This window comes from Procambarus clarkii, chromosome 21 (assembly GCF_040958095.1).
Source record: "Procambarus clarkii isolate CNS0578487 chromosome 21, FALCON_Pclarkii_2.0, whole genome shotgun sequence".
NCBI lineage: Eukaryota > Metazoa > Arthropoda > Malacostraca > Decapoda > Cambaridae > Procambarus > Procambarus clarkii.
Window position 1 is genome coordinate 23,259,971 of NC_091170.1, and position 16,570 is coordinate 23,276,540.

General features: G+C 49.1%; 1 protein-coding gene across 1 annotated transcript; it reads right to left on the reverse strand.

Moving 5' to 3' along the window:
• Positions 1-450: 450 nt before the first annotated feature.
• On the reverse strand, positions 451-15,225 carry LOC138367153 (SUMO-interacting motif-containing protein 1-like). The gene is made up of 9 exons (XM_069328558.1): positions 15,093-15,225; positions 14,417-14,643; positions 13,913-14,188; positions 11,879-12,175; positions 11,228-11,650; positions 5,085-5,381; positions 4,434-4,745; positions 822-950; positions 451-660 (listed from the first exon to the last, which is right to left on the reverse strand). Exons 1-9 carry the CDS (start codon positions 15,223-15,225, stop codon positions 451-453), a joined length of 2,304 nt encoding a protein of 767 aa, XP_069184659.1.
• Positions 15,226-16,570: the final 1,345 nt, after the last annotated feature.

A 16,570-nucleotide genomic window follows, 5' to 3' on the forward strand; every position in this document is an offset into this window, starting at 1 on the left:
AACACCATCTATAATCTCAACCACACCATCAACACTCTCAGCCACACCATATGCACTCTCAGCCACACTATCTTCACTCTCAGGCACACCATCTACACTCTCAGCCACACCATCTTCACTCTCAGCCACCATCTACACTCTCAGCCACACCATCTACACTCTCAGCCACAAATCAACACTCTCAGCCTCGCCATCTACACTCTCAGCCACACTATCTACACTCTCAGCCACAAATCAACACTCTCAGCCTCGCCATCTACACTCTCAGCCACACCATCTACACTCAGCCACACCATCTACACTCTCAGTCACACCATCTACACTTGCAGCCACACCATATACACACTCAGCCACACCATCTATACTCTCAGCCTCACCATCTACACTCTAAGCCACACCATCTACACTCTAAGCTACATCATCTACACTCTCAGCCACACCATTAACACTCTAAGCCACATCATCTACACTCTCAGCCACACCATTAACACTCTCAGCAACACCATCTACACTCTCAGCCACACCATCTACACTCTCAGCAACACCATCTACACTCTCAGCCACACCATCTACACTCTCAGACACAACATCTGCACTCACAGCCACACCATCTACACTCTCAGCCACACCATCTATACTCTCAGCCTTTCCATTTACACTCTCAGCCACATAATCAACACTCTCAGCAACACCATCTACACTCTCAGCCACACCATCTACACTCAGCCACACCATCTACACTCTCAGTCACATCATTTACACTCTCAGCCACACCATCTACACTCAGCCACACCATCTACACTCTCAGCCACACCATTTACACTCTCAGCGACACCATCTACACTCTCAGCTACACCATCTACACTCTCAGCCACACCATTTACACTCGCAGCAACACCATATACACTCTCAGCCACACCATCTTCACTCTCAGCCTCACCATCTACACTCTAAGCCACACCATCTACACTCTCAGCCACAAATCAACACTCTCAGCCTCGCCATCTACACTCTCAGCCACACTATCTACACTCTCAGCCACAAATCAACACTCTCAGCCTCGCCATCTACACTCTCAGCCACACCATCTACACTCGGCCACACCATCTACACTCTCAGTCACACCATCTACACTCGCAGCCACACCATATACACACTCAGCCACACCATCTATACTCTCAGCCTCACCATCTACACTCTAAGCCACACCATCTACACTCTAAGCCACATCATCTACACTCTCAGCCACACCATTAACACTCTAAGCCACATCATCTACACTCTCAGCCACACCATTAACACTCTCAGCAACACCATCTACACTCTCAGCCACATCATCTACACTCTCAGCCACACCATTAACACTCTCAGCAACACCATCTACACTCTCAGCCACACCATCTACACTCTCAGCCACACCATCTACACTCTCAGCTACACCATCTACACTCTCAGACACAACATCAACACTCTCAGCAACACCATCTACACTCTCAGCCACACCTTCTACACTCAGCCACACCATCTACACTCTCAGTCACATCATTTACACTCTCAGCCACGCCATCTACACTCAGCCACACCATCTACACTCCCAGCCACGCCATTTACACTCTCAGCGACACCATCTACACTCTCAGCCACACCATCTACACTCTCAGCCACACCATCTACACTCAGCCACACCATCTACACTCTCAGTCACACCATTTACACTCGCAGCAACACCATATACACTCTCAGCCACACCATCTTCACTCTCAGCCTCACCATCTACACTCTCAGCCACACCATCTACACTCTAAGGCCACACCATCTACACTCTCAGCCACACCATCTACACTCTCAGACACGACATCTACACTCTCAGCCACACCATCCACACTCTCAGCCACACCATCTACACTCTCAGCCACACCATTTACACTCTTAGCCACACCATCTACACTCTAAGCCACATCATCTACACTCTCAGCCACACCATCAACACTCTCAGCAACACCATCTACAGTCTCAGCCACACCATCTACACTCTCAGCCACACCATATACACTCAGCCACACTATTTACACTCTCAGCCACACCATCTACACTCTCAGCCAAAAATTTACACTCGCAGCAACACCATATACACTCTCAGCCACACCATCTTCACTCTCAGCCTCACCATCTACACTCTCAGCCACACCATCTACACTCTCAGGCCACACCATCTACACTCTCAGCCACACCATCTACACTCTCGGACACGACATCTACACTCTCAGCCACACCATCCACACTCTCAGCCACACCATCTACACTCTCAGCCACACCATTTACACTCTTAGCCACACCATCTACACTCTAAGCCACATCATCTACACTCTCAGCCACACCATCAACACTCTCAGCAACACCATCTACAGTCTCAGCCACACCATCTACACTCTCAGCCACACCATCTACACTCAGCCACACTATTTACACTCTCAGCCACACCATCTACACTCTCAGCCAAAAAATTTACACTCAGACAAACCATCTACACTCTCAGCCACACCATCAACACTCTCAGCAACACCATCTACACTCTCAGCCACACCATCTACACTCTCAGCCACACCATTTACACTCTCAACCACACCATCTACACTCTCAGCCACACCATTTACACTCTCAGACACACCATCTACACTCTCAGCCACACCATTTACACTCTCAGGCACACCATTTACACTCTCAGCCACACAATCTACACTCTCAGCCACACCATCTACACTCTCAGTCACACCATCTACACTCTCAGCAACACCATCTATACTCTCAGCAACACCATCTACACTCTCCGCCACACCATCTACACTCTCAGCCACACTATCTACACTCTCAGCGACACCATCAACACTCTCAGCAATACCATCTACACTCTGAGACACACCATCTACACTCAGCCGCACTATCTACACTCAGCCACACCATCAACACTATCAGCCATACCATCAACACTCTCAGCCACATGATCTACACTCTCAGCCACACCATCTACACAATCAGCCATACCATCTACACTCAGCCACACCATCTACACTCTCAGCGACACCATCTACACTCTCAGCCACACCATCAACACTCTCAGCCACATCATCTCCACTCTCAGCGACACCATATACACTCTCAGTTACACCATCTACACTCTCAGCCACACCATTTACACTCTTAGCCACACCATCTACACTCTCAGCGACACCATCTACACTCTCAGCGACACCATCTACACTCAGCCACACCATCTACACTCTCAGCCACACCATCAACACTCAGCCACACCATCTACACTCTCAGCCACACCATCAACACTCTCAGCCACACCATATGCACTCTCAGCCACACTATCTTCACTCTCAGGCACACCATCTACACTCTCAGCCACACCATCTTCACTCTCAGCCACACCATCTACACTCTCAGCCACACCATCCACACTCTCAGCCACAAATCAACACTCTCAGCCACACCATCTTCACTCTCAGCCACACCATCTACACTCTCAGCCACACCATCTACACTCTCAGCCACAAATCAACACTCTCAGCCACACCATCTTCACTCTCAGCCACACCATCTACACTCTCAGCCACAAATCAACACTCTCAGCGACACCATCTACACTCTCAGTGTTATACTCAAATTCTATTTCAGTTGAAATGTAACCAATCACAGGCAAGGAGGCCTCTGACGTCAGGCCAGACTGAGGAGCATCAGCGATGCTCCCAGCAGCCTCAGTTCTCTCTCAGACCCAGAGTAAGGTGGACCTCGGTTGGCCAGATATATACCTTGTTGTCTCGGTCAATAAATATATACAGGAGCGACTACTGTGTCTACATTCAACCCGAACAAGGCAAACGAATATCAGCCTAATAATCTTCACTCTCAGCCACACCATCCACACTCTCAGCCACACTATCTACACTCTCAGCGACACCATCTACAATCTCAGCGACACCATCTACACTCTCAGCAACACCATCAACACTATCAGCTATACCATCTACACTCTCTACCACACCATCTACACTTTCAACCACACCATCTACACTCTCAGCCACACCGTCAACCCTCTCAGCAACACCATCTACACTCTCAGCAACACCATCTACACTTTCAGCAACACCATCTACACTCTCAGCTACACCATCTACACTCTCAGCCACACCATCTACACTCTCAGCCACACAATCAACATTCTCAGCCACACCATCTACACTCTCAGCCACACCATCTTCACTCACAGCCACACCATCTACACTCTCAACCACACCATCTACACTCTCAGCAACACCATCAACACTCTCAACCACACCATCTACACTCTCAGCAACACCATCTATACTCTCAACCACACCATCTACACTCTCCGCCACACCATCTACACTCTCAGCCACATCATCTACACTCTCAGCCACACCATCTACACTCTCAGCCAAACCATCTACACTCTCAGCCAAACCATCTATATTCTCAGCAACACCATCTACACTCTCAGCCTTACCATCTTCACTCTCAGCCATCCCATCTAAAATCTCAGCCACACCAACTTCACTCTCAGCCACACCATCTATAATCTCAACCACACCATCTTCACTCTCAGCCACACCATCCACAATCTCAGCCACAAAAAAATCACTCTCAGCAACACCATCTATAATCTCAACCACACCATCAACACTCTCAGCCACACCATATGCACTCTCAGCCACACTATCCTAACTCTCAGGAACACCATCTACACTCTCAGTCACACCATCTACACTCACAGCTACACCATATACACTCTCAGCCACACCATCTATACTCTCAGCCTCACCATCTACACTCTAAGCCACACCATCTACACTCTAAGCCACATCATCTACACTCTCAGCCACACCATCAACACTCTCAGCAACACCATCTACACTCTCAGCCACACCATCTACACTCTCAGCCACACCATCTACACTCTCAGCAACACCATCTTTACTCTCAACCACACCATCTACACTCTCCGCCACACCATCTACACTCTCAGCCACATCATGTACCCTCTCAGCCACACCATCTACACTCTCAGCCACACCATCTACACTCTCAGCCAAACCATCTATACTCTCAGCAACACCATCTTCACTCTCAGCCTTACCATCTTCACTCTCAGCCATCCCATCTATAATCTCAGCCACACCAACTTCACTCTCAGCCACACCATCTATAATCTCAACCACATCATCTTCACTCTCAGCCACACCATCTACAATCTCAGCCACACCAACTTCATTCTCAGGAACACCATCTATAATCTCAACCACACCATCAACACTCTCAGCCACACCATATGCACTCTCAGCCACACTATCTTCACTCTCAGGCACACCATCTACACTCTCAGCCACACCATCTTCACTCTCAGCCACACCATCTACACTCTCAGCCTCGCCATCTACACTCTCAGCCACACCATCTACACTCAGCCACACCATCTACTCTCTCAGTCACGCCATCTACACTCGCAGCCACACCATATACACTCTCAGCCACACCATCTATACTCTCAGCCTCACCATCTACACTCAAAGCCACACCATCTACACTCTAAGACACATCATCTACACTCTCAGCCACACCATCAACACTCTCAGCAACACCATCTACACTCTCAGCCCCACCATCTACACTCTCAGCCACACCATCTACACTCTCAGCCACACCAGCTACACTCTCAGACACAACATCTACACTCACAGCCACACCATCTACACTCAGCCACACCATCTATACTCTCAGCCTTTCCATCTAAACTCTCAGCAACACAATCAAGTTTCTCAGCAACACCATCTACACTCTCAGCCACACCATCTACACTCAGCCACACCATCTACACTCTCAGCCACATCATTTACACTCTCAGCCACACCATCTACACTCAGCCACACCATCTATACTCTCAGCCACACCATTTACACTCTCAGCCATACCATCTACACTCTCAGCCACACCATCTACACTCTCAGCCACACCATCTACACTCTCAGCCACACCATCTACACTCAGCCTCACCATCTGCACTTTAAGCCACACCATCTACACTCTAAGCCACACCATCTACACTCAGCCTCACCATCTACACTCTAAGCCACACCATCTACACTCTAAGCCACACCATCTACACTCTCAGCAACACCATCTACACTCTCAGCCACACCATCTACACTCAGCCACACCATATACACTCTCAGTCATGCCATCTACACTCGCAGCCACACCATATACACTCTCAGCCACACCATCTATACTCTCAGCCTCACAATCTACACTCAAAGCCACACCATCTACACTCTAAGCCACATCATCTACACTCTCAGCCACACCATCAACACTCTCAGCAACACCATCTACACTCTCAGCCCCACCACCTACACTCTCAGCCACACCATCTACACTCTCAGCCACACCAGCTACACTCTCAGACACAACATCTACACTCACAGCCACACCATCTACACTCAGCCACACCATCTATACTCTCAGCCTTTCCATCTAAACTCTCAGCAACACAATCAACACTCTCAGCAACACCATCTACACTCTCAGCCACACCATCTACACTCAGCCACACCATCTACACTCTCAGCCACATCATTTACACTCTCAGCCACACCATCTACACTCTCAGTCACATCATTTACACTCTCAGCCACACCATCTACACTCAGCCACACCATTTACACTCTCAGCCACACCATCTACACTCTCAGCCACACCATCTACACTCTCAGCCACACCATCTACACTCAGCGTCACCATCTACACTCTCAGCCACACCATCAACACTCAGCCACACCATCTACACTCTCAGCCACACCATCAACACTCTCAGCCACACCATATGTACTCTCAGCCACACTATCTTCACTCTCAGGCACACCATCTACACTCTCAGCCACACCATCTTCACTCTCAGCCACACCATCTACACTCTCAGCCACACCATCTTCACTCTCAGCAACACCATCTACACTCTCAGCCACACCATCTACACTCTCAGCCACACCATTTACACTCTCAACCACACCATCTACACTCTCAGCCACACCATTTACACTCTCAGACACACCATCTACACTCTCAGCCACACCATCTACACTCTCAGCCACAAATCAACACTCTCAGCCTCGCCATCTACACTCTCAGCCACACTATCAACACTCTCAGCCACAAATCAACACTCTCAGCCTCGCCATCTACACTCTCAGCCACACCATCTACACTCGGCCACACCATCTACACTCTCAGTCACACCATCTACACTCGCAGCCACACCATATACACACTCAGCCACACCATCTATACTCTCAGTCTCACCATCTACACTCTAAGCCACACCATCTACACTCTAAGCCACATCATCCACACTCTCAGCCACACCATCTACACTCAGCGTCACCATCTACACTCTCAGCCACACCATCAACACTCAGCCACACCATCTACACTCTCAGCCACACCATCAACACTCTCAGCCACACCATATGTACTCTCAGCCACACTATCTTCACTCTCAGGCACACCATCTACACTCTCAGCCACACCATCTTCACTCTCAGCCACACCATTTACACTCTCAGCGACACCATCTACACTCTCAGCTACACCATCTACACTCTCAGCCACACCATCTACACTCTCAGCCACACCATTTACACTTGCAGCAACACCATATACACTCTCAGCCACACCATCTTCACTCTCAGCCTCACCATCTACACTCTAAGCCACACCATCTACACTCTCAGCCACAAATCAACACTCTCAGCCTCGCCATCTACACTCTCAGCCACACTATCTACACTCTCAGCCACAAATCAACACTCTCAGCCTCGCCATCTACACTCTCAGCCACACCATCTACACTCGGCCACACCATCTACACTCTCAGTCACACCATCTACACTCGCAGCCACACCATATACACACTCAGCCACACCATCTATACTCTCAGCCTCACCATCTACACTCTAAGCCACACCATCTACACTCTAAGCCACATCATCTACACTCTCAGCCACACCATTAACACTCTAAGCCACATCATCTACACTCTCAGCCACACCATTAACACTCTCAGCAACACCATCTACACTCTCAGCCACATCATCTACACTCTCAGCCACACCATTAACACTCTCAGCAACACCATCTACACTCTCAGCCACACCATCTACACTCTCAGCCACACCATCTACACTCTCAGCTACACCATCTACACTCTCAGACACAACATCAACACTCTCAGCAACACCATCTACACTCTCAGCCACACCTTCTACACTCAGCCACACCATCTACACTCTCAGTCACATCATTTACACTCTCAGCCACGCCATCTACACTCAGCCACACCATCTACACTCCCAGCCACGCCATTTACACTCTCAGCGACACCATCTACACTCTCAGCCACACCATCTACACTCTCAGCCACACCATCTACACTCAGCCACACCATCTACACTCTCAGTCACACCATTTACACTCGCAGCAACACCATATACACTCTCAGCCACACCATCTTCACTCTCAGCCTCACCATCTACACTCTCAGCCACACCATCTACACTCTAAGGCCACACCATCTACACTCTCAGCCACACCATCTACACTCTCAGACACGACATCTACACTCTCAGCCACACCATCCACACTCTCAGCCACACCATCTACACTCTCAGCCACACCATTTACACTCTTAGCCACACCATCTACACTCTAAGCCACATCATCTACACTCTCAGCCACACCATCAACACTCTCAGCAACACCATCTACAGTCTCAGCCACACCATCTACACTCTCAGCCACACCATATACACTCAGCCACACTATTTACACTCTCAGCCACACCATCTACACTCTCAGCCAAAAAATTTACACTCGCAGCAACACCATATACACTCTCAGCCACACCATCTTCACTCTCAGCCTCACCATCTACACTCTCAGCCACACCATCTACACTCTCAGGCCACACCATCTACACTCTCAGCCACACCATCTACACTCTCAGACACGACATCTACACTCTCAGCCACACCATCCACACTCTCAGCCACACCATCTACACTCTCAGCCACACCATTTACACTCTTAGCCACACCATCTACACTCTAAGCCACATCATCTACACTCTCAGCCACACCATCAACACTCTCAGCAACACCATCTACAGTCTCAGCCACACCATCTACACTCTCAGCCACACCATCTACACTCAGCCACACTATTTACACTCTCAGCCTTACCATCTACACTCTCAGCCAAAAAATTTACACTCAGACAAACCATCTACACTCTCAGCCACACCATCAACACTCTCAGCAACACCATCTACACTCTCAGCCACACCATCTACACTCTCAGCCACACCATTTACACTCTCAACCACACCATCTACACTCTCAGCCACACCATTTACACTCTCAGACACACCATCTACACTCTCAGCCACACCATTTACACTCTCAGCCACACAATCTACACTCTCAGCCACACCATCTACACTCTCAGTCACACCATCTACACTCTCAGCAACACCATCTATACTCTCAGCAACACCATCTACACTCTCCGCCACACCATCTACACTCTCAGCCACACTATCTACACTCTCAGCGACACCATCAACACTCTCAGCAATACCATCTACACTCTGAGACACACCATCTACACTCAGCCGCACTATCTACACTCAGCCACACCATCAACACTATCAGCCATACCATCAACACTCTCAGCCACATGATCTACACTCTCAGCCACACCATCTACACAATCAGCCATACCATCTACACTCAGCCACACCATCTACACTCTCAGCGACACCATCTACACTCTCAGCCACACCATCAACACTCTCAGCCACATCATCTCCACTCTCAGCGACACCATATACACTCTCAGTTACACCATCTACACTCTCAGCCACACCATTTACACTCTTAGCCACACCATCTACACTCTCAGCGACACCATCTACACTCTCAGCGACACCATCTACACTCAGCCACACCATCTACACTCTCAGCCACACCATCAACACTCAGCCACACCATCTACACTCTCAGCCACACCATCAACACTCTCAGCCACACCATATGCACTCTCAGCCACACTATCTTCACTCTCAGGCACACCATCTACACTCTCAGCCACACCATCTTCACTCTCAGCCACACCATCTACACTCTCAGCCACACCATCCACACTCTCAGCCACAAATCAACACTCTCAGCCACACCATCTTCACTCTCAGCCACACCATCTACACTCTCAGCCACAAATCAACACTCTCAGCCACACCATCTTCACTCTCAGTTACACCATCTACACTCTCAGCCACAAATCAACACTCTCAGCGACACCATCTACACTCTCAGTGTTATACTCAAATTCTATTTCAGTTGAAATGTAACCAATCACAGGCAAGGAGGCCTCTGACGTCAGGCCAGACAGAGGAGCATCAGCGATGCTCCCAGCAGCCTCAGTTCTCTCTCAGACCCAGAGTAAGGTGGACCTCGGTTGGCCAGATATATACCTTGTTGTCTCGGTCAATAAATATATACAGAAGCGACTACTGTGTCTACATTCAACCCGAACAAGGCAAACGAATATCAGCCTAATAATCTTCACTCTCAGCCACACCATCCACACTCTCAGCCACACTATCTACACTCTCAGCGACACCATCTACAATCTCAGCGACACCATCTACACTCTCAGCAACACCATCAACACTATCAGCTATACCATCTACACTCTCTACCACACCATCTACACTTTCAACCACACCATCTACACTCTCAGCCACACCGTCAACCCTCTCAGCAACACCATCTACACTCTCAGCAACACCATCTACACTTTCAGCAACACCATCTACACTCTCAGCTACACCATCTACACTCTCAGCCACACCATCTACACTCTCAGCCACACAATCAACATTCTCAGCCACACCATCTACACTCTCAGCCACACCATCTTCACTCAAAGCCACACCATCTACACTCTCAACCACACCATCTACACTCTCAGCAACACCATCAACACTCTCAACCACACCATCTACACTCTCAGCAACACCATCTATACTCTCAACCACACCATCTACACTCTCCGCCACACCATCTACACTCTCAGCCACATCATCTACACTCTCAGCCACACCATCTACACTCTCAGCCAAACCATCTACACTCTCAGCCAAACCATCTATATTCTCAGCAACACCATCTACACTCTCAGCCTTACCATCTTCACTCTCAGCCATCCCATCTAAAATCTCAGCCACACCAACTTCACTCTCAGCCACACCATCTATAATCTCAACCACACCATCTTCACTCTCAGCCACACCATCCACAATCTCAGCCACAAAAAAATCCCTCTCAGCAACACCATCTATAATCTCAACCACACCATCAACACTCTCAGCCACACCATATGCACTCTCAGCCACACTATCCTCACTCTCAGGAACACCATCTACACTCTCAGTCACACCATCTACACTCACAGCTACACCATATACACTCTCAGCCACACCATCTATACTCTCAGCCTCACCATCTACACTCTAAGCCACACCATCTACACTCTAAGCCACATCATCTACACTCTCAGCCACACCATCAACACTCTCAGCAACACCATCTACACTCTCAGCCACACCATCTACACTCTCAGCCACACCATCTACACTCTCAGCAACACCATCTTTACTCTCAACCACACCATCTACACTCTCCGCCACACCATCTACACTCTCAGCCACATCATGTACCCTCTCAGCCACACCATCTACACTCTCAGCCACACCATCTACACTCTCAGCCAAACCATCTATACTCTCAGCAACACCATCTTCACTCTCAGCCTTACCATCTTCACTCTCAGCCATCCCATCTATAATCTCAGCCACACCAACTTCACTCTCAGCCACACCATCTATAATCTCAACCACATCATCTTCACTCTCAGCCACACCATCTACAATCTCAGCCACACCAACTTCATTCTCAGGAACACCATCTATAATCTCAACCACACCATCAACACTCTCAGCCACACCATATGCACTCTCAGCCACACTATCTTCACTCTCAGGCACACCATCTACACTCTCAGCCACACCATCGTCACTCTCAGCCACACCATCTACACTCTCAGCCTCGCCATCTACACTCTCAGCCACACCATCTACACTCAGCCACACCATCTACACTCTCAGTCACGCCATCTACACTCGCAGCCACACCATATACACTCTCAGCCACACCATCTATACTCTCAGCCTCACCATCTACACTCAAAGCCACACCATCTACACTCTAAGCCACATCATCTACACTCTCAGCCACACCATCAACACTCTCAGCAACACCATCTACACTCTCAGCCCCACCATCTACACTCTCAGCCACACCATCTACACTCTCAGCCACACCAGCTACACTCTCAGACACAACATCTACACTCACAGCCACACCATCTACACTCAGCCACACCATCTATACTCTCAGCCTTTCCATCTAAACTCTCAGCAACACAATCAAGTCTCTCAGCAACACCATCTACACTCTCAGCCACACCATCTACACTCAGCCACACCATCTACACTCTCAGCCACATCATTTACACTCTCAGCCACACCATCTACACTCAGCCACACCATCTATACTCTCAGCCACACCATTTACACTCTCAGCCATACCATCTACACTCTCAGCCACACCATCTACACTCTCAGCCACACCATCTACACTCTCAGCCACACCATCTACACTCAGCCTCACCATCTGCACTTTAAGCCACACCATCTACACTCTAAGCCACACCATCTACACTCAGCCTCACCATCTACACTCTAAGCCACACCATCTACACTCTAAGCCACACCATCTACACTCTCAGCAACACCATCTACACTCTCAGCCACACCATCTACACTCAGCCACACCATATACACTCTCAGTCATGCCATCTACACTCGCAGCCACACCATATACACTCTCAGCCACACCATCTATACTCTCAGCCTCACAATCTACACTCAAAGCCACACCATCTACACTCTAAGCCACATCATCTACACTCTCAGCCACACCATCAACACTCTCAGCAACACCATCTACACTCTCAGCCCCACCACCTACACTCTCAGCCACACCATCTACACTCTCAGCCACACCAGCTACACTCTCAGACACAACATCTACACTCACAGCCACACCATCTACACTCAGCCACACCATCTATACTCTCAGCCTTTCCATCTAAACTCTCAGCAACACAATCAACACTCTCAGCAACACCATCTACACTCTCAGCCACACCATCTACACTCAGCCACACCATCTACACTCTCAGCCACATCATTTACACTCTCAGCCACACCATCTACACTCTCAGTCACATCATTTACACTCTCAGCCACACCATCTACACTCAGCCACACCATTTACACTCTCAGCCACACCATCTACACTCTCAGCCACACCATCTACACTCTCAGCCACACCATCTACACTCAGCGTCACCATCTACACTCTCAGCCACACCATCAACACTCAGCCACACCATCTACACTCTCAGCCACACCATCAACACTCTCAGCCACACCATATGTACTCTCAGCCACACTATCTTCACTCTCAGGCACACCATCTACACTCTCAGCCACACCATCTTCACTCTCAGCCACACCATCTACACTCTCAGCCACACCATCTTCACTCTCAGCAACACCATCTACACTCTCAGCCACACCATCTACACTCTCAGCCACACCATTTACACTCTCAACCACACCATCTACACTCTCAGCCACACCATTTACACTCTCAGACACACCATCTACACTCTCAGCCACACCATCTTCACTCTCAGCCACACCATCCACAATCTCAGCCACAAAAAAATCCCTCTCAGCAACACCATCTATAATCTCAACCACACCATCAACACTCTCAGCCACACCATATGCACTCTCAGCCACACTATCCTCACTCTCAGGAACACCATCTACACTCTCAGTCACACCATCTACACTCACAGCTACACCATATACACTCTCAGCCACACCATCTATACTCTCAGCCTCACCATCTACACTCTAAGCCACACCATCTACACTCTAAGCCACATCATCTACACTCTCAGCCACACCATCAACACTCTCAGCAACACCATCTACACTCTCAGCCACACCATCTACACTCTCAGCCACACCATCTACACTCTCAGCAACACCATCTTTACTCTCAACCACACCATCTACACTCTCCGCCACACCATCTACACTCTCAGCCACATCATGTACCCTCTCAGCCACACCATCTACACTCTCAGCCACACCATCTACACTCTCAGCCAAACCATCTATACTCTCAGCAACACCATCTTCACTCTCAGCCTTACCATCTTCACTCTCAGCCATCCCATCTATAATCTCAGCCACACCAACTTCACTCTCAGCCACACCATCTATAATCTCAACCACATCATCTTCACTCTCAGCCACACCATCTACAATCTCAGCCACACCAACTTCATTCTCAGGAACACCATCTATAATCTCAACCACACCATCAACACTCTCAGCCACACCATATGCACTCTCAGCCACACTATCTTCACTCTCAGGCACACCATCTACACTCTCAGCCACACCATCGTCACTCTCAGCCACACCATCTACACTCTCAGCCTCGCCATCTACACTCTCAGCCACACCATCTACACTCAGCCACACCATCTACACTCTCAGTCACGCCATCTACACTCGCAGCCACACCATATACACTCTCAGCCACACCATCTATACTCTCAGCCTCACCATCTACACTCAAAGCCACACCATCTACACTCTAAGCCACATCATCTACACTCTCAGCCACACCATCAACACTCTCAGCAACACCATCTACACTCTCAGCCCCACCATCTACACTCTCAGCCACACCATCTACACTCTCAGCCACACCAGCTACACTCTCAGACACAACATCTACACTCACAGCCACACCATCTACACTCAGCCACACCATCTATACTCTCAGCCTTTCCATCTAAACTCTCAGCAACACAATCAAGTCTCTCAGCAACACCATCTACACTCTCAGCCACACCATCTACACTCAGCCACACCATCTACACTCTCAGCCACATCATTTACACTCTCAGCCACACCATCTACACTCAGCCACACCATCTATACTCTCAGCCACACCATTTACACTCTCAGCCATACCATCTACACTCTCAGCCACACCATCTACACTCTCAGCCACACCATCTACACTCTCAGCCACACCATCTACACTCAGCCTCACCATCTGCACTTTAAGCCACACCATCTACACTCTAAGCCACACCATCTACACTCAGCCTCACCATCTACACTCTAAGCCACACCATCTACACTCTAAGCCACACCATCTACACTCTCAGCAACACCATCTACACTCTCAGCCACACCATCTACACTCAGCCACACCATATACACTCTCAGTCATGCCATCTACACTCGCAGCCACACCATATACACTCTCAGCCACACCATCTATACTCTCAGCCTCACAATCTACACTCAAAGCCACACCATCTACACTCTAAGCCACATCATCTACACTCTCAGCCACACCATCAACACTCTCAGCAACACCATCTACACTCTCAGCCCCACCACCTACACTCTCAGCCACACCATCTACACTCTCAGCCACACCAGCTACACTCTCAGACACAACATCTACACTCACAGCCACACCATCTACACTCAGCCACACCATCTATACTCTCAGCCTTTCCATCTAAACTCTCAGCAACACAATCAACACTCTCAGCAACACCATCTACACTCTCAGCCACACCATCTACACTCAGCCACACCATCTACACTCTCAGCCACATCATTTACACTCTCAGCCACACCATCTACACTCTCAGTCACATCATTTACACTCTCAGCCACACCATCTACACTCAGCCACACCATTTACACTCTCAGCCACACCATCTACACTCTCAGCCACACCATCTACACTCTCAGCCACACCATCTACACTCAGCGTAACCATCTACACTCTCAGCCACACCATCAACACTCAGCCACACCATCTACACTCTCAGCCACACCATCAACACTCTCAGCCACACCATATGTACTCTCAGCCACACTATCTTCACTCTCAGGCACACCATCTACACTCTCAGCCACACCATCTTCACTCTCAGCCACACCATCTACACTCTCAGCCACACCATCTTCACTCTCAGCAACACCATCTACACTCTCAGCCACACCATCTACACTCTCAGCCACACCATTTACACTCTCAACCACACCATCTACACTCTCAGCCACACCATTTACACTCTCAGACACACCATCTACACTCTCAGCCACACCATCTACACTCTCAGCCACACCATTTACACTCTCAGCCACACAATCTACACTCTCAGCCACACCATCTACACTCTCAGTCACACC

Bases quoted from the DNA above. Each gene is read 5' to 3' on its own strand.
- LOC138367153 (XM_069328558.1), bottom strand. From the start codon at position 15,225: ATGGTGTGGCTGAGTGTAGATGGTGTGGCTGAGAGTGTAGATGGTGTT. The intron at 14,189-14,416 runs GTAGATGGTGTG...GGTGTGGCTTAG, and splicing joins TAGATGGTGTGGCTGAGAGT to AGTGTAGATGGTGAGGCTGA. The intron at 661-821 runs GTAAATGGTGTG...TATGTGGCTGAG, and splicing joins TAGATGGTGTCGCTGAGAGT to AGTGTAAATGGAAAGGCTGA.